Source organism: Myripristis murdjan, chromosome 3, assembly GCF_902150065.1.
Source record: "Myripristis murdjan chromosome 3, fMyrMur1.1, whole genome shotgun sequence".
Lineage (NCBI taxonomy): Eukaryota > Metazoa > Chordata > Actinopteri > Holocentriformes > Holocentridae > Myripristis > Myripristis murdjan.
Window position 1 is genome coordinate 11,354,727 of NC_043982.1, and position 18,064 is coordinate 11,372,790.

Consider the following 18,064-nt stretch of genomic DNA (forward strand, 5'->3'; position numbering starts at 1 on the left):
GTATTGTAGGTGCCCCTTTCAAAACTCTGGTTTTGAAAGGGGCTATATAACTAAAGTTTATCATATTTGTGTTTGTTGTGGTTGTTATTATTCATTTTTTAGTACAATATAGTTACAATATAGTTTTACATTTATCAATGCGAAAACTACGGTAACCCTTGCTCTTCTTGTACAACGGTCGCGCGTCGTTTGGCCATTTTTGACCTTTTGGCGCTCCGTAGTTGGAGAGACGGCGCGCTGTGCGGTTGTCATAGTGGGAAGTTTGAGTGTTTGCAGGGGAAAGCGAGCGTGTGTGTATTTGTGTGTGTTTGTGTTTGTTTGTATGTGTGCGTGCAGTGGTTCTACAAGACATGGCTCACAACTTCCAAAACTCGACTCTTTCTTTCACTTTACCCATATCGTGTCAGATATGCCTGGGCAAGGTAACTGCCGTTCAGTTTGTTTTGTATTCACTAACCGCTAACGTCTGGCTGCTAGCGTTACCGTCTGAGAGACATGACGGGGAAACACTGTGCGATAACTCCTAGCAAGGCGTATAAACCACTTTTATCAACCCCACACCTTCAGTTTTACATCACAAATGGCAAGTCACACAGTTGGCTAATTTAGTGTACTCGTGTTTTGGTGTGTAACGTCAGTTTGTGCTTAATTTTCCAAAAAACGCCAGTTCCGTCGTCTTTGTGTACCGTTACAGGTTCGGCAGCCGGTCATTTGTGCCAACCACCACGTGTTCTGTGCAGCCTGCATGGAGATGTGGCTGCAGAAAGCCGGCCAGTGTCCCACCTGCAGGGTGCCCATCACAGCGGAGAACCCGTGCAGAGAAATCATCGGTGAGTAGCTGGAAACCAACCCTGCGAGGCGGACACTCGTCTGCAACACACAGGAGAGGAGAGACTGTCTGCCTCAGCATCTGTGGCTCAGTTGGTCGTTGGACATTATCAAAAGCTAAAGTTGCAGCCAATCTTAATGTTTCTTAGTTTATCAGTAGTTAATGATGAAGGTGTGCCTTTCTCCTTGTCTGCAACTTTAATTAAAGGATAAAAAAAAAAGCATTTTTGTCTGGGTTATACTGAGTAAATAATCATAAAATTTGCTTGTTGGATAACTTACCTCTTTTGTATAACACCTCTTCAGTTTGTGTTTTTAATAAGAAATACTCTTAACAACCTCACATGGGTCTTAACAGGTGGTTTGGTACTTTTATCTGGCTATAGTCTCATGAGAATAGCATTTTGGTTAAATACTGTGATCTCATCTCATCCAGGAAGCGGCTGTTCCCATATTTCATAGGCTTTTTGATGATACTAAAGGTTAAACGTGCAGAAATTGATCCCATGATAAGCAATATTGCTTCATGGCAATAATCATAGCGAGTCATATTAAATGTTCATGAGAACTGCATGAACAGTTCTGTGGCCCTGTTTATACAGCCAGACCAGCTAGGCAAAATTATTTTTGAGCAACAAATGTCCCATTTTTGTTGCTTTTTGGGCCTAAATTATGATTTGAGTTGAAGTTATAGTGCTAATGTTTTAAATTATAATGTAGCCGTTACTTCTAAAACACTGCACTCTACTGTTTTCAGTTTTAGATAATAGTACAGCGCAATTAGTGTTTACTTTGAATGCACATTTTCTCTCCCATTTCTTTGTGGTGGGGCACCACTGCTATGAGGAATACAGAGGAAACACTGTTCATGATGTCTGGGGGAGAAAACATCAAACCAAAGAGATCATTAGCCAAATGAAAAAAAAAAAAAAAAAAAAAAAAAAAAAACTGTCTAAAGCTGTCTACCTTTGGCTCATGAATGGAAGTGACTAGCAGTAACCCTTGTACCTCTGACTGTGTGTGTATTTCATGCCTTGCTCCCATGCACAAACCCACAGTGGAATCATGGTGTGGTATTTAATTGATTTTAGACTTTCTCTCAATTAGCAAGTGGAATGGATTTGTTTTGATCACTGATGCACCCGGTTTCAGGTAAAACATTACAAAAGTGGGGAAGTCTAGAAATTGAAGCTTTTGGATAAGACTTATGTGCTGTAAGATGCACAGTTTGGTGAAGTGTAGCTTGTAGCATCTTTCATTCAACATGTTGAAAATTGTTACTTGGAATGCACATGCCCCACAGCGCCTGCTGGAGGCGCTCGAGGAAAGGTCACGGGGTCACCCAGTGGAACGTTTTACAGTTCAGCCAACGTGACTGCTGGCACAAAATGTAAACTCATACAACCACAGCTAGCACCACTACCACTGTTAAAGCATTTTGGCCTGCTGGTGGCGCTAGAGGAAAGGTCGGGGAGTTGTCAGAGTTGACAAGTATCAACCTCTTGCCCATGTATGTTGAAATCGAATTTCATAGAAATGCAAAAAAAAAAAAAAAAAAAAGCTTTTGAGAAATAAGTGTGCAATATGAGAAATTTTATCTGCTGGTGGTGCTAGGTGAAAGGTCATGGGGTTACCAAGACTGACAGGTTTCATCCTCAAAGCAACATGAATGTTGTCACTTATTTCATAGTAATCCACCAGATTACAATAGATTTGGAGATTTGCCGCTCCTCACTCAACTGCAGACTGATCGACATGGTGAAGTATTGGTCCTCACTTCCAAGAGGAGAGAAAACGGTGCAGCGAAATTTCTGTAAATTACTTGTGTGGACAGAGAAGCTCATGGGGAGGAATAATCCACTTGAAGAGTAAACCTGTAAGAAAAGGCTTTTTCATATACTGTAGGTTGATATCACCGACAAGGGAATATTTGCAGTCACTTGTCAGCAATGGTATGTTACTTTAAGCAGCAGTTGGGTCTTTGTTTTTTTATGGATGACCATTCAGTGTTTGGTTTGCTGTAAAAACAAACTAGATTGTATCACTCTGTGTGTGTATTATGAGGGATTACTCAACAGAAAACATCATAGTATTTATGGTTTCAGATGAGCCCAAACATGTGAGCACATCCATTGCTTTGAAGCAGTTATATTCAGTTTTTTGCTTTTCCCTATATTTTGGGGGTGACGGAGTCTCTCAGAATACATTAGACTGATGTTTTTAGCAAAAAAAAAAAAAACAAACAAAAAAATCATCCAGGTAGGATGCCCTCTGATTCCTCTGCAAGCGTTATGTTTTTGTCTCCGATACATTCATACTCAAGTCTCTATAAATGCAAGAACAGAAACATCTGCAAAGGGCAACAAAAATTGTTTAACTTCATACCATCAAATGAGCAATCTTAGTGGAGAGACTACAAAAAGAAACATTAAAAAAGTTTGTTTAAAAAAAAGTTAAGTAACATTTTCTTAGCTCAGGGGTTGTAATGCTTTCAACAGATACCAGAGGGAATTACCCCAACCTCCCATCATTCTGCTCTTCACTGTTTCCTCTACTCTGAGCAGGTGTGCTGCTTTGGGTCAGAATTCTTGTTTTGTCTAAAGTCTAGTGCCATTTGGGCCGAAGTTAAATTTACCGTTACAGTTCTGGTGCAAAAAAATCTTGTTTGTTTGTTTGCTTGTTTTTAAATTATTATTAGCGCTGCAATTAACATGTTTTGATTGTTGATTCATCAGTTGATTTAAAAAAAAAAAAAAATTTAATCTATGAAATGTTATAACCAATGACAAATGCTGATCACACTCAGAGATGTCTTCAAATTTCTTCCTTAGTCAAACCAGCAGAAAAAAAGAACATAGTAATAGGAATAATACATTTTTGAGCCTCATCAATTTCAGTACAGTTTGACATGTATTTTGTTGTCTAATCTGTTATGCAGGAGGCACCAATGAGAATGAGCACAGTGAGAGCCCCTCTGTGAGGAAACGCCTCAGAAAAACCAGAGGAGAGCTGCTGCTGCGCGAGTATGAGGTATTGTTTGATCATGCCACTGCAAAGGTAGATTCAAGTAGACTTGTGGTAAATAGGTAGATTTGTTTCTGTTTTCACTGCAAAAACAAGCTAATGATACTCTTGACATTATGAATTTACAAATATGCCATCTTGAAACACATAAACTGGCAGTTTGCAGGCCTTTGGCACAGTTTATTGCCACAAAAATGTCAACCAAGGCTAAATGTGATATTTTGATAGTTCTGCATTTTAACCGTGTGACTGTGCCACTGCAGCTGAAACTGTGAAACTGAAAGTGGACTGAGTACACTGAGATGACCTGCTATAGTTTTGTGAATAAGACAAATCTTGATCATCTTGATGGGTTGAGTTTAACAAATATTGGAAGACCTTGATGTGCTTGCCCAACATTGTCATTGCAACAACCACACTTCACAGATGAGAAAATACTCACTTGAACTCTATCAACAGACATATATATACACACATAGATGTGTAAATGGATTTGTGTGGCACACACTAAACGTATCTTGTGGTGACTCCTGCATCTGTGTAGGGTTAGGGTTAAGACACACTTAGCCATCTACGAGTGTGCAGCAGTAATCGTAGATCTATGACCATTTTCAAGAGCGTCTTTGTTTAAGATGGTTTTGGAAAACACCTCATTAAGCTCAAGAAACTTGTGTGATGAATTTTTATGATCAACTTAGCCTTAAGAGCCTTTGGGAAACGGAGCCCTAAGCAGTTAACTGGTTCCTCTAATAGTCCACAGACAGATAACAGAGTAAGTCGCCATCCCATTGATGGAACAAGGAGTTGACTTGAGTGTCGCAGATTGTGGGGAACAATCAAAGACTGATCATTTCCAATTACATTAGAGCATACAGCTTTGAGCTACGTGTACCAGCAAAGAAGAGGAAACAAACTATCTTTTACATTGCTATGGGTGGTGACTTTTTCCAGCCTTTTGGGTAAATATCTAAATTCTGTGATGTAGTACCTTTGTGGTTATTGTTACAATCCTATTTCTGTATTCCTTCTTATTCTGTGTGCTGAGTTTCCCATTATTTCTGTCTTAACAGGATGAAATTGAAGGGCTAGTCAGAGAGAATGAGGAGTTGAAAACCAAAAACCAAAATCTGGAGTCTCATCTGAAGACTGCCCTGGATCCCAGCAGTATTATTACAGTGCAAACAGAAGATAAAAGAGTAGATCCTGGCATCTTGGAAGAATGGGCAAACAAGTTGCAGGCTGCCACAGATGTTTGCAATAAAATAAAGCAGGATATGGATAAGCTTAAGGAGGTATGCAACCTATAATACTCATGTTTTAAATACTCTGTGGATCTTATAAGGAGAAATGTGCCTTTTTGTTTTGCCCCACCACTATGAGGTGATAACACTGCCCCTAAGCGAGTAAAAGATTAGTATCTTGCTCAAGGACACTACAGGATGGTAAATGCTTACCATAATGGAGTGAACCAGACTGATCCAGGGACCTCCAATTGAATGGTGGTTTCCCTAATCACTGCATTTACATTTATGCCTTCAACCTAAATCCATAATGTATGAAAAACAAATTCCCAGACACTGAACACACAGCAGTTATTTTTGTACAAACTAATGGCATAATTTCATACAAACTCATGGCATAATTCGGATCAATGATTGGTGACTTAGACAAGAAGCAGCAAAAAGAATATGAAAATGTCTGAATTTCAAATTTTTAAACTCTTGGTGCAGTGAAATCCAAAGCTTGACTTAGAATTGACTGAGAATTGAAGAGCCACCTTCAATTTGTTCTTTGGCCAGGACGTCTATTCACTCATTAAGTCACCAAGACTTGAGAATTTGAAAAGGACGTTTTCATATCCTTTTTGGAGCTGTTTATCAAAGTTGCCAATCAGCTCACCTCTAACAGAAATTGCTGTGTTTCTTCTCTTCGTTCGTTTGTTCATTCGTTCGTCTGTCTTTGTTCTCAATGAGGCACGCAGTCTATTTTCTGCTAACAAAATTATACCGCAAATATGCGAAATATACTGTAGAGTTTATTGGGTACAGTATTCCTTGTAGTCTCATAGAATGAGTTCAAGCACGGTTTATGAAATTTACATGTAATTCAGTATAATTTTTCAAATGATTACAACACACTTGTACTGCTACTAAAAACCTCATCAGAGATCAGTGTGATGGACAAGAGGTTTTAATCCTCTCTTAAGGTTTTTCTTAAGGAAAAGGATGAAGACCATGATGCAGTGTTCTTGTGACTCAGTGGTTTAAGTTGTATGTCATTTCAGTGATGTTTTGAGTTCAAATTTGACTGAGGAAACTTTTGTCTCATGTCATCCCCTTCTCTTATTTTTCCTGTCTCTTTGTCTGATAAAGGAACAAATCACCCAGAAAAACAAACAAAACACAATAATTACAGTGTTCTTTTATGTTTATCCAGTTAAAACTGAGAAGAGGAATGCATTGATTCATTAGATGAGGACTTTATGTTTGTTGATGACTTGTAACAGTAAGTTTGATGGGTAGCGTACTGTGTAAACAAGAGGCTTACTAATGAAAAGCAGACCCAAACTTTTGCCTGTATCCTTATACACTACTCACAAAAAGTTAGGGATATGTGGGTTTCGGGTGAAATTTCAGGATGAACCTGAAATGCATTATAATCTTTACAGGTGAACTTAATGTGACCCTTTGTAAACTTTTGAATGCACATGTCCAACTGTTCAGTGTTTCAGTACTTTTTGCACAAGTTGCTGTTCTCTAACAAGGAGTTTAACGGCAAAATTCACAACAGGTGTTTGATCCATGAATCAACCAATAAATTTCCTGGTTCAATTAGAATTGGTATTTAAACAGTCCTCCTCATCATGCTGTTCACATTTTGACATCATGAGACCAAGACGACACCTAACAACTGATCAACAGTACCTCACCATTGCGAGGCTTCAAACAGGATGTTCTCAGACGGAAGTGGCCACTGAGCTTAGAGTGTTATAGAGTGTCATCAGCAGGTTGCAACAGAGATACAGAGAGACTGGAAGAGTCACAGAAAGGCATAGAAGTGGACGTCCTTTGGCCACATCCCACACTGATGACCGCTTCATTGTGAACAGTGCCCTGCGGAACCGGATGATGGATGCCACCCAACTCACTTGAGTGGGTGGCTGGGGTTCCTCAAATGGAGTGGCCTGCACTTTGTCCAGACCTGCATCCCATAGAAAACCTATGGGATCAGCTGAGTCGCCGTGTAGAGGCTCGGAGCTCTGTACCCCGGAACCTCAATGACCTGAGGGCCGCCCTTCAAGAAGAGTGGGATGCCATGCCTCAGCAGACAATAAGTCGACTTGTGAACAGCATGAGACGTCGTTGTCAAGCTGTAATTGATGCAGAAGGGCACATGACAAGTTATTGAGACATTGACATTTTTTGTTGTGGTATACCCACCACTGTTGTTGGCTTTTGTTTCAAGAAATTGTTTGAGATGAGGAAATCACCAGTGCATGCTTCTACTTAAATGCCCTACTTTCATGATATAATATCACTGTAGCGTGAACTTTTTCCATTTTCCATAAATTTCACCCAAAAGCCAAATATCCCTAACTTTTTGTTAGTAGTGTATATTTCATAAATATTTGGTGAGATTGATTTGGTTGTAAGAGGAGGTGAAACCTTTGTGGAATGACTTGTAATGAGCTGAAATGTGTTACTTTCCTATTTTTAGGCAAACAAGACATTGAGGTCTCAAAATGTCGACCTCGTACAAGAGAACATGCGATTGAAGGCAGAGGTGGCAAGCCGATCTCCGCAAAAGTATGTGTCCGTCTTTACAGTCTGTCTCTGTGAGCATTACAGCCAACTTGAAGAGTATAATGCTACACTTTGTGCAAACTTTTGTGAAGGCAGCATACTGGTGTATATTCTTTTTGTTTACCTAAGTGCCACCTGTTTGCTTAAATAAGTCATACTGTTTATTGTTTCAGCTAATCCATATATTTGTCTGCATTTTGCCTGAATAACTCGAATACCATTTGAAAATGCTTCTCAAACAGAAATTGTCAGCTTTGTGTGCATGAGCACTGTGCTGAAGCTACTGGCATATTAAACTTGTATATCATCATGAAATGGAATAACTGTACATTTACAAAATACCAATGATTTTCATGTTTTAGGTTAATCAGTTTTCCACACCCAAGTTCTGATAGGGAAAGATGAAGGCAGAGGAGTTGAAAAGAGCTTGAAGTCTGTCACTTGTCCATCTGATCAGATGTTGTTCATGGTCTGTATTTGGAATAAGGTTACCAAAAGTTAAGTCAGTCTTAAGATTGGCTTTTAATCACCTGCATCACAGGAAGAAATGACAGAACAGACCCCATGTCACTGTTTGATGGGCATCATTACCTGCGCCCTTCTTATAATCTCAGTTTCTATGAAAGCATTTAGCACATACTTTTAAGATGACTGTCACAGTCAACTAACTTGTACGGACAAATTCAAATCTTGGGAGAGCATTTTACATGCACTTTGGAGGCACTGGGAGCTATGAGGTAATTCATTTTCAATTCAATGACTCTGACAAAGGAAATGGATGCATCCAAAGATGTCTGGTATAGCTTGATGTCATCAATTTATGCTGAAGTTAATGATGCCTGTTGAATCCTATAGCCCTACTCCCTTATGTTTTATCCATTCAAAAACATTTAAACATCACTTCCTTAATTGAAACTCCAAATGAAGTTAAGTCTTTCAACCTTGAGCTATGATACTATCAATAATGGTAATGTTTGTCAGTTCAGTACAGGAAGTAGGTAAAATATTTTTAAACCGTAAGATAAAGAACTAATCAATAGTGTATTGTCCATCTAGATGGCAAATAGTGGCAGTAAAACTTTTTAAGCACACATTTAAAAACTATGTAGCATGCACGTTTCTCTAATTGCGTGGCACTTTACTCTTTAGTTAAACTACTGCTTTCTTAGGTCTTAGCTCATCACTGCATCTAAAATAAATGTACATTATCAATTAGTTGGAATAGTTTGGGGTAACAAATGATGAGAACATTAGTTTGTTGGGTTGTTATGATACTGGAAATTCAGTAGTCGATACCAATACCAGTGAATTTCCATGATTCTTCATAACCGTTTCGATACCATGGTTTAAAAAAAAAACAAAAAAAACATTTACTTCAACATAGACTCCTTTTATTAAAATCTGTTGAACATTCAGCTATCTAAGCCTTCAAAACAAACAATAAGTCAGCTGTGCTTAAATTACAACTTTCTAGGTTGCAAAATTTCAACTGCAGTATCCAGCAGAGACATGAGAAAAATATGGAAATAATAATTACATTATTAGAAAAATAAACAACTATTTAACAGGAAACTTCAACAGCACTGTTTGCGTATTTTGTTTTATAAATTTATGATTATCTACCTGAGCATCTACCTCGAATGCAGAATCCCTCCATACGTGACTCTTGCTCCATCTTTCACGTGTGTGTCTTCTTTGGCCGCACTTGAAGAAGCGTAAATCGTATATATACTGCCCCCGTCAGTTCCAGAAGAATATCTTACGGCCCACTAAAGGCTAAATCTAAATAAATACGGTACCTGCGGTGCCTACGGTGCCATAGAAAAATGGGTACTGTCATGTTTTTGGGCTTTTGGCATTGACTTGGTACTGAAGTATCGGTTCTTGTGACATCCCTATTAGCATTGTCTTTTGAAAGGCACATTTGCTCAGTGTCATGTTAACATATTGTTTTCATTTCATGTGGTTTTATTTTCTTGTATGTTCAAATAGAAGGCCTTCCATTAAAGAATTTTGCTTGGTCAAGAGCATGACCATTTTAAAAAAGATTATGTATTTTACTGTATTTTAACCATTTAAATATAGGTAATGTATTTTACTGTATTTTTGCTGTTTGCTTTTTATGACCTGCTGCCTGTCACGCATTTGACCAAGCAAACACTTTTGCCCTATATAATTATTTTTATTCTGGCCTTGATGACTCTTAACCTTTTTTTAAGGATCAGTCAAAATGTATTTTCTCAGTGACATTATTTTTATTATGTTTTTATTATGTCTCAATGAAATTATCTGTCCTCAGGTTTGGTCGTTACACAGTAGCTGCACTTGAGGCAAAAATCCAGCAGTATGAGCGTGATGTGGACCACCTGAAGAGGGCTCTGGACCGCAGTGATCAGTACATTGAAGACTTAGAGTCCCGAGTTAGCGAGCGTGAGAGAAGACAACCTGAAATGCAGGGTGCATGTCAGGATACCAAGGTTGGGACAGACACTCTCATGGAGCAACAGAGAATCAACATAATGAGAAGTTTGAGCGATACAGAGAGGGAGTCCATCTGCAGCAATCCTAAGGCAAAATTTGGAAATGACAATTTGATCTTCCCATCCTTTGATAACAGAGAGTTTGATGAGAAAATGGTTGGACACCAGAAAGAGAAGGACTTGGAAAGCTCCTTTTTGCCCTCCACTCCATCCTCTGCCTTCCGTTCTCTGACATTGAGAAGCCCCGGCATCCGTGAGAAGAAAGTTGCTTTTAAACCCATGTCCTACCTGAGAAGGCTCAACTTTGAAGAGACTCCCAGTCTTGGGAACAGTGGCAGCTCTTCCTCTGCCACAGAGAACCAATTCTCCAGCCTTACTAAATTCCCCAATGATTTGCCCCCTAGTACTGAGATGGAGCCCCCAAAGTCTGTCTTCTGGGGTGCTTGGCAGAGGCCCAAATGTAATGACCAGGCCTGTCCAGGTCCAAGTAAAGGAGCCACATCCAAAAACCTCCTTGGTAGTGAGCCTGATAGTTTCCAGATGTCTAGTGAGGCATCCATGGATGCAGCTTACCTTGATAAAATCTCAGAGTTGGATTCAATGATGCTGGATGGAGAGAGTTCCAGCAGTCGGGGATCACAGCTCTCCCTTGCTTCATCACCTCCAACAGACTTGGATGCCACTCTCATCCCAGAACCAAAAACCTGCTCTGTCGTCTTGACAGACTGTGGAGATGCTGTGATGGGAGGTCGTGTGACTTTGTCAAGTGACCACGAAAGCCACCCTCCGTGTGACATCAAGGACAGCACCTTGAAAGACACTGTTGCTCCAGCGGGCTCTGCAGAGGACCAAGTTGCTGGACAGGTGTTGGGTCAGGAGGCTGGCACTGGTGCCCATATTCAAACTGATGAACTGTCTTTTGACTTGCTGTTTGATCCTTTGGAGGAGAATAAAGCTGGTTCCTTTGTATGCCAACACCATGATCACCATGTAAACCCCTCCTCCTTGTCGTCCAGCTGTGCTTGTAAACCTGGGAACACAAGAGACAGAAAAATGGTGAATGTCAGTCAGCCAACAAAACGAAAATCTCACAGTCCCTTTAACACAAGCAGTCCCACAAAACTTTCAAAGCTCATGTGAAGGTTTTAGAAGCTTTTCTGTGTCCTTAGCACATCACTAGAACCATTAACTCCATATAGTTTTGCAGAGTGAATCTATGTATATGATGCTAGGGAATTTAATTTGCCTTGAGGTTTTGCTGAATTTTTGACATTCTGTTGTGATATTGTACACATCAAGGTAATTGCATTAAGGTAAAACGTGTCCGTGTTTGTCTCATAGGTTATTTTTTTGTGTAGTCTACCCATAGATCTCATTGGATAGATTTTTACAGCAGTCATCTCATAGACACAAACATTAAACTCTGAAAATTCTTCTATGTACAAATCTTTTGGCGTAATCGTATGAGAAAATGTTTTTGTCATGTCAGTGTTGTCATAGAATAATTTATAATTTTGTGTTGAGACATTTTTATGAAACACTGCAAGCCGAGTAATGGATCTGTCATCTCCAGCTATATAGTATCTGTAGTATCTTTTCATGAACATGTCCATCCTAAATACCATAATCTGTCTCTGACTAGGAAATTACAATGTTATGTATGTGGAAATAAAATGACAATACTGAGTAACAATACTGGAATTTTTATTTTGGATTCACGATTTTCTGAATGATCCAAAACCCTTTAGAGTGGCTTTAACTAAATCAAATTCCTAATACAGTCAGCTTTAAAGTCATGCATTTAGCTGAAAATAGAGCATAAATTTTGTGGTGAAAGTGCCTCAGTTTTTTTTACTGATCTTTCGAGTTTTCTGGCGGGTCGCGGTTCCTTCAGTTTCTGTTTAGGCATAAGACACTCACCTTATGTAATTATTCAGGTGTTATTCACATCTGTTAAGCAGATTTCTCCCCTCTGAAACCACTGTTTTCCGGTACGATACATTTCTTGAAACATAGCAATTATTAATTTTCTACCACTAAGAAGGGGAGGCTTATTCATATCCTGATAAAATCATGTATAACAAAACACATTACAGAGACCTCACACGCACAGTAATTCCATTGTAGCAGAAAGCACCTTATTTATTATGCAAATTTAACGATATCATGTATATTTCACATACCTCTAATCGCTGCATGAAATTTTAATTGGGTAACCGTTGTGGTTTGAATAAATGAAGTGTTAATTCATTGGGATTAATTAATTTAGGTAAAGACTGTGTACAAGGTTACGCTGGTGTATTAAATCAATTTGTTTAGTGCTCATCTGGCGATGATGGGCTTTAATGATAAGGCGGGGGTCCCATTACTTCCAAGGGTTAAGATGAGAAACGGGACGAATAAATACAGGAGAGTGGGCCATGATCATAGCCTAATGGCAGAGGATATTTGCATAACCAAAATGTCCAGTACACTGCACTGACCATGTTGACCATGAAGTCAATAAAATCTTCCACATAAACTTAAAGTAAGGTTTTCCTCATGCAGTATTCAGGTAATAATTCTTTTCTTTCTGTTGCTCAGACTTTAACAAGACAGCAGACGGCAGTTTCGGCATCAAGTAAACCTTATAATAAAATACTTTGATTAAAACCCGTGTCTCTTCATTGTAGAGAACATTAAAAGTAAAATTGCTTGTATTTCCTCGGGTTTCTTCTCTGTCCCTAATGATTCTATTTATAAACAGCTTCCCAAAGTCAGATGGACAATGACCCGTTTGAAATAAATGCTTACTAAAAAGGAATAAGACCGCTTTCAGATGCTTAAAGCCGATGATTTAAGGCCTCCAAATACAGGATAAGGCCTAGAGGCATCGGGAACCTCGCAGTTTCGTGTTTGGGTGGAGTGGAGTGAGCCCTTAAAACGAAGGCGTCTAGTCTCCAGTCGTAACAGCCTGCCCTATGAGCAGTTTTTATCTGACAGCCTATTCACTGTTCTGGCACTTTATGTCTCGCGAGAGCAGCCGAGCACGGGCTTGACGAGATCTGAAGCGCTCAGGTGTAAGAGCCTCTCTCATCCCCAGCAGTGGGAAACAGTAGACAGATAAGTGCGTCTGAGAGACTGCAGGCATCTCTGTGATCTCCGGGCTCAAGGCTGCACTCGGCACAGCACACAGCGAACTACATTGCATCATTACTGGACAGGCAAAGGATCACTGTGTATCTATGACTATTTTTCCAGCTCTTGTAGCCGTTTCCCCCCCTTATACCCGTGCACTTTAATTGGAGAAGCTCGCCAAGATGATGTCCATGAACAGCAAACAGCCGCACTTCGCCATGCATCCCTCCTTACCCGAGCACAAGTACACCACCCTGCATTCCAGCTCGGAAGCCATAAGGAGAGCCTGTCTACAAACTCCACAGGTAAATTATCCCCGAAAACTTCGTCTTTGTCCTTTTTTTCCCCTTGTACCCAGGCTGCATGTAGCGCTGGATGCGGTGTGTGCGTAATAACAAGGGGCGCTCCAAGGCACATTCAGCCAAGACGCACACTTAATGTTTTTTTCATGTATTCCACGGCAATCACTCGAACCGTCTGTGATCTTTTTGAAAGCATGCGCACGCAAAGCCCGGCTTTACTATTTTTGTATTAATTTTTATGACTTGAGGCTTCTAAAGGAATATTCCGGCTGTGTTATGTGTTTCCAAAAGTCCCGGCTGACAGATGCATTTATTCATGTTTTTCTGTTTTTTTTTTTCTGTCACATTTCTTTCCTCTTCTTGTCGTTTCTTTTATGTTATTCCTCTGCACTTTTTCATTCTCCCCTCCTCTCTCTTTATTTTTTTGCCTTTGCAGCTGCAGAGTAACATATTTGCGAGCCTGGATGAGACCCTGCTGGCCCGGGCTGAGGCTTTGGCGGCCGTGGACATCGCCGTGTCCCAGGGCAAGACGCACCCGTTCAAGCCCGACGCCACATACCACACAATGAACACAGTGCCATGCTCGTCGACCTCCACCGTGCCACTGGCCCACCATCACCACCACCACCATCATCACCACCACCACCAGAATCTGGAGCCCCCGGACATTATGGACCACATCAGCTCGCCGCCTTTGACCCTGATGGCCAGTGCACACGACGGGACTGGCGGTGGAGGTGGCGGGGGTGGCGGAGGCGGCGGTGGAGGGCTCATCTCCACCTCCTCTGCCCACCCGCACTCTCACATGCACGGCTTGGGCCACCTCTCCCACCAGGCGGCTATGAGTATGAACTCTCCTCTCACCCATCACGGGCTTTTACCTGGCCACCACGGAGGGAGTCAAAGCGGCCCAGGGCTCACTAACGCCGGACTCCCCTCCATCAATGACTCGGACACAGACCCAAGGGAGCTGGAGGCTTTCGCGGAACGCTTCAAGCAGCGGAGGATCAAGCTGGGGGTGACCCAGGCGGACGTGGGCAGTGCTCTGGCTAATCTCAAAATCCCCGGCGTGGGATCACTGAGCCAAAGTACAATTTGTCGATTCGAGTCGTTAACTCTCTCCCACAACAACATGATTGCGCTCAAACCTATCCTCCAGGCCTGGCTGGAGGAGGCCGAGGGGGCCCAGAGGGAGAAAATGAGCAAACCTGACATTTTCAACGGAGGGGAAAAGAAACGCAAGAGGACCTCGATAGCGGCCCCCGAAAAGAGGTCTTTGGAGGCTTACTTCGCAGTACAGCCTCGACCGTCGTCTGAGAAAATAGCAGCCATTGCTGAAAAGTTGGACCTGAAAAAAAACGTGGTGCGAGTGTGGTTTTGTAACCAAAGACAGAAGCAGAAGAGGTTGAAATTTTCCGCTGCTCACTGATGGGCAGGGGAAAAAAGAGTTGTGTGACTGAATTTGGGGACCAAGGGACATTAAGACACCATTTTCAGTCTTTTGTCTCCGACGATTTTAAACGTTGGTGCACAATGGGCTTTAGATACCCATTTTATGAGGCTTCATATATCTTGTTTATTTTCACGTTATCGGTGAATGTGAAGTATGCAAATAACAGATTACACAAATTTCGCTCAGTTGTTTCGAGGGAAAAGTATACCGACGTCGACATTGCCTTTTAAAACATGTGGAAAGAGGTAATTTGCTTGATTCTAGCGAGTTATTTTCTTCTAATAGGCCTATTATTTGAAGTATAGCCATTTACGAATTACCTCATTGATTGTTGAACTGTGTTTGGTTTGATTTGGTTGTCGTTGTTGGTATAGAATTATTCATGATTCTGTTAATTTATTCATCTGTTATTTTATGTTTTATTTGGAGGCTGCTGTAAACTCAAATTTAGTTGCAAACTTTATGGCTATAATCTTGAAATTTCTGGCCTGCATGAAATCCTAATTCACAGGCATTCATTTAGCCTCTGAATGTGGAAATATAGGCTGTCACCTCTATAGATATATTTATTTTGAATTTGCACAAAAAGCGAAGACCCTTCTAGGTTTTTAGATTGGTTGTGTCGAAATGGTTTTGTATATACAGACATCACTTTATCACGTCTCAGAGGTCTTTTCCTCAGTTTTGGGAATAAATTATAGGGCCTATCGACATTATTGGCTTTCACAACGAAAAGTTTCCAACAGATTTCGAGAGCATGAAAGCCCTCTGGGCTTCATTGAGGAAAAAAAAATAATGATCACAATGAAAAAAGAAAAAAAAGAAAAAAACAATTTTCTTTCATGTATTTTAGTTTGCAGTGCAAACATTCTATGCATTGAAAAGATTCACTACACACAGTAGACCTGTCTACTGATAGACCTTATTTTGTGGATGGTGTAAGTCACTGTTAAATGCCTGTTTTCACATTAAGATCACCACGTTGTTTGTCGTGTTAATTGTTACGGAAACGTTGTGTAATAATATTTTACTTTGTGCACAAGTATGTTTACAAACTGCGGCGACATGTGCATCATGGAAATGTCTCACTGTCTCCTTTCCTCTCTCACAACTTCTCCACTCTCCTCTGTTGTCCTCTTATTTCATTGGTATTATTCATCCTGTAAGCCAAATTCAACAGGGAGGTGTGTTCCAGCAAACTTTAAATAAATTAAACAAAGAAAACAATGCATTCCTGGTTGTGATTGGGCCACACTGACCATGGCTATTAAGGTCTTAATTCAAATGCTGGTAAAATGTGTAGATGAGAAGTGTTACCACAGTCATAACAATTCCAAACAAATTACACATTTTTCGATTTAGTTGTAATTTTTATTATGACTTCAGATTATTCTGTCTGATGGTATATTTACCATCCAGCAATTTTGAAAGAGGAAGAAGCGAAATAATACCTGAATGTCTATAGATATGATGTAAATCTCGGGGGGAAGGGGGTCAGGCAGCAGCAGCGCTACATCTGGATGTAACTTATTACATAGCCTACTGAGCATACTGAACTTTAGTAGGCTATACATTTTGTGTCTATTTTTCTTCTGTTATACTTGCTATAGAGCTGTATGTGGATAATCCAGAATGATTAGGATTAGAAGTGCGCTGTGTCATTACATCAGACTTGGGCAAACAATAACTTCTTAATGTAGAAACACTCAACAACAACAACAACAACAACAACAATAATAATAATAATAATACCAATAATAATAATTGGACCAATAACAACAACAACAACAACAACAACAACAACAACAACAATAATAATAATAATAATACAGCTCCAATATACAAATATTTTGGAGTAAACTACATCACCTGAAATTAAGAAAATAAAAAGAACACAAAGTCCGAGCTATTCTTCACACAGTGTCTGCCTGTACAATTTCAATGGATATTTCCAAATAATGTATTACTTACTATAGAGCACGTTAATTGTTCTAATTACTAGTAGGCCTACTGGTGATAATTCTAATATAAATTATAACAAAGTAATTTCAGTGTATTTCAGTTGCCTAACATGCCTTTGAATGTTTGAACTCAGTGGACTTAATTGCAACTGAACAGTGTCTAATTCCCCATACTGAATTTATATTCATATTTATAAAATGTTAACTGGGAAAAGACCTTGCTTTTTCCTTTTTTTTTTTCAAGCAGGCCCAACAATCAACATTTAATGAAGTCTCACAGCAGTGTCAGAGTAACTCAAAACAAACATTAAAGCGGCTCCCCTTGACACCGAATACGAGGAGAGAGAGGGAAAGAAAAACGAAAACATTTAAAACTTGATTTGTGTATTAAAAATGACCAATGTGTAACCATCCTAACCCTCCTCCAGATATATCTATCCACTATACTGGCGGATATTTTTGGTGAGCTTCACTTTCCACTGCTTAGAAAAACGAATTTTTAAATGCAGGTGATGCAATATTAATCGCGCTTTGCTGCTATAAAATGCAATATTTTCAGACAGCTATCGGGGTTTCAGGGGAAGCAGCCGGATGAAAGAAGTCACTGCTAAAGAGCAGAGAAAGCAGCTTCTTATTGCTTTTCTTTAGCTTTCGGCAACGGAGAGAGGAGTAAAGGATGCTTTAACGTGAGTATAAAACTCTTTTCAATTTAATGTTGGTCAGACTATTTTTTAATCTCCTTTCTGCGTCGACTGTGAACGGCATTTTTTTCATTGTTTAGTGAAGATCCACAAAAACCTTACGTTAATATATAGTTCATTTCTATTTAATAGTTTTATAATCCTAATTTGCCACGTAAATTCTGTTTTTTTTTCCAAGCAGAGATTGCATGCCAATGAGCCTGGGTGAGTTTGTGCCATACTGCCTTCGTAGTGAATTGCTTCACTTCACTTCTCTCTCTCTCTCTCTCTCTCTCTCTCTCTCCCCCTCTCTCTTCTTTTTTGTTTCTTTCTTTTTTAATAATAGAGTGTTTTTAAGGCTATTCGTGTCTGCAACACAAACAAATTCGTTTATATGTGTAGCCTACCATTTAAAG

General features: G+C 39.9%; 2 protein-coding genes across 2 annotated transcripts; both read left to right on the forward strand.

Moving 5' to 3' along the window:
* The first annotated feature begins 221 nt into the window (after positions 1-221).
* obi1 (ORC ubiquitin ligase 1) lies at positions 222-11,825 on the forward strand. Its single transcript, XM_030076221.1, has 6 exons — positions 222-422; positions 695-830; positions 3,767-3,858; positions 4,923-5,144; positions 7,570-7,658; positions 9,955-11,825. Exons 1-6 carry the CDS (start codon positions 351-353, stop codon positions 11,273-11,275), a joined length of 1,932 nt encoding a protein of 643 aa, XP_029932081.1. The 5' UTR covers positions 222-350; the 3' UTR covers positions 11,276-11,825.
* Positions 11,826-13,312: 1,487 nt separating this feature from the next.
* On the forward strand, positions 13,313-14,989 carry pou4f1 (POU class 4 homeobox 1). Its single transcript, XM_030045413.1, has 2 exons — positions 13,313-13,557; positions 13,991-14,989. The coding sequence occupies exons 1-2, from the start codon at positions 13,435-13,437 to the stop codon at positions 14,981-14,983; spliced, it is 1,116 nt and encodes a 371-aa protein (XP_029901273.1). The 5' UTR covers positions 13,313-13,434; the 3' UTR covers positions 14,984-14,989.
* The last annotated feature ends 3,075 nt before the right edge of the window (positions 14,990-18,064 follow it).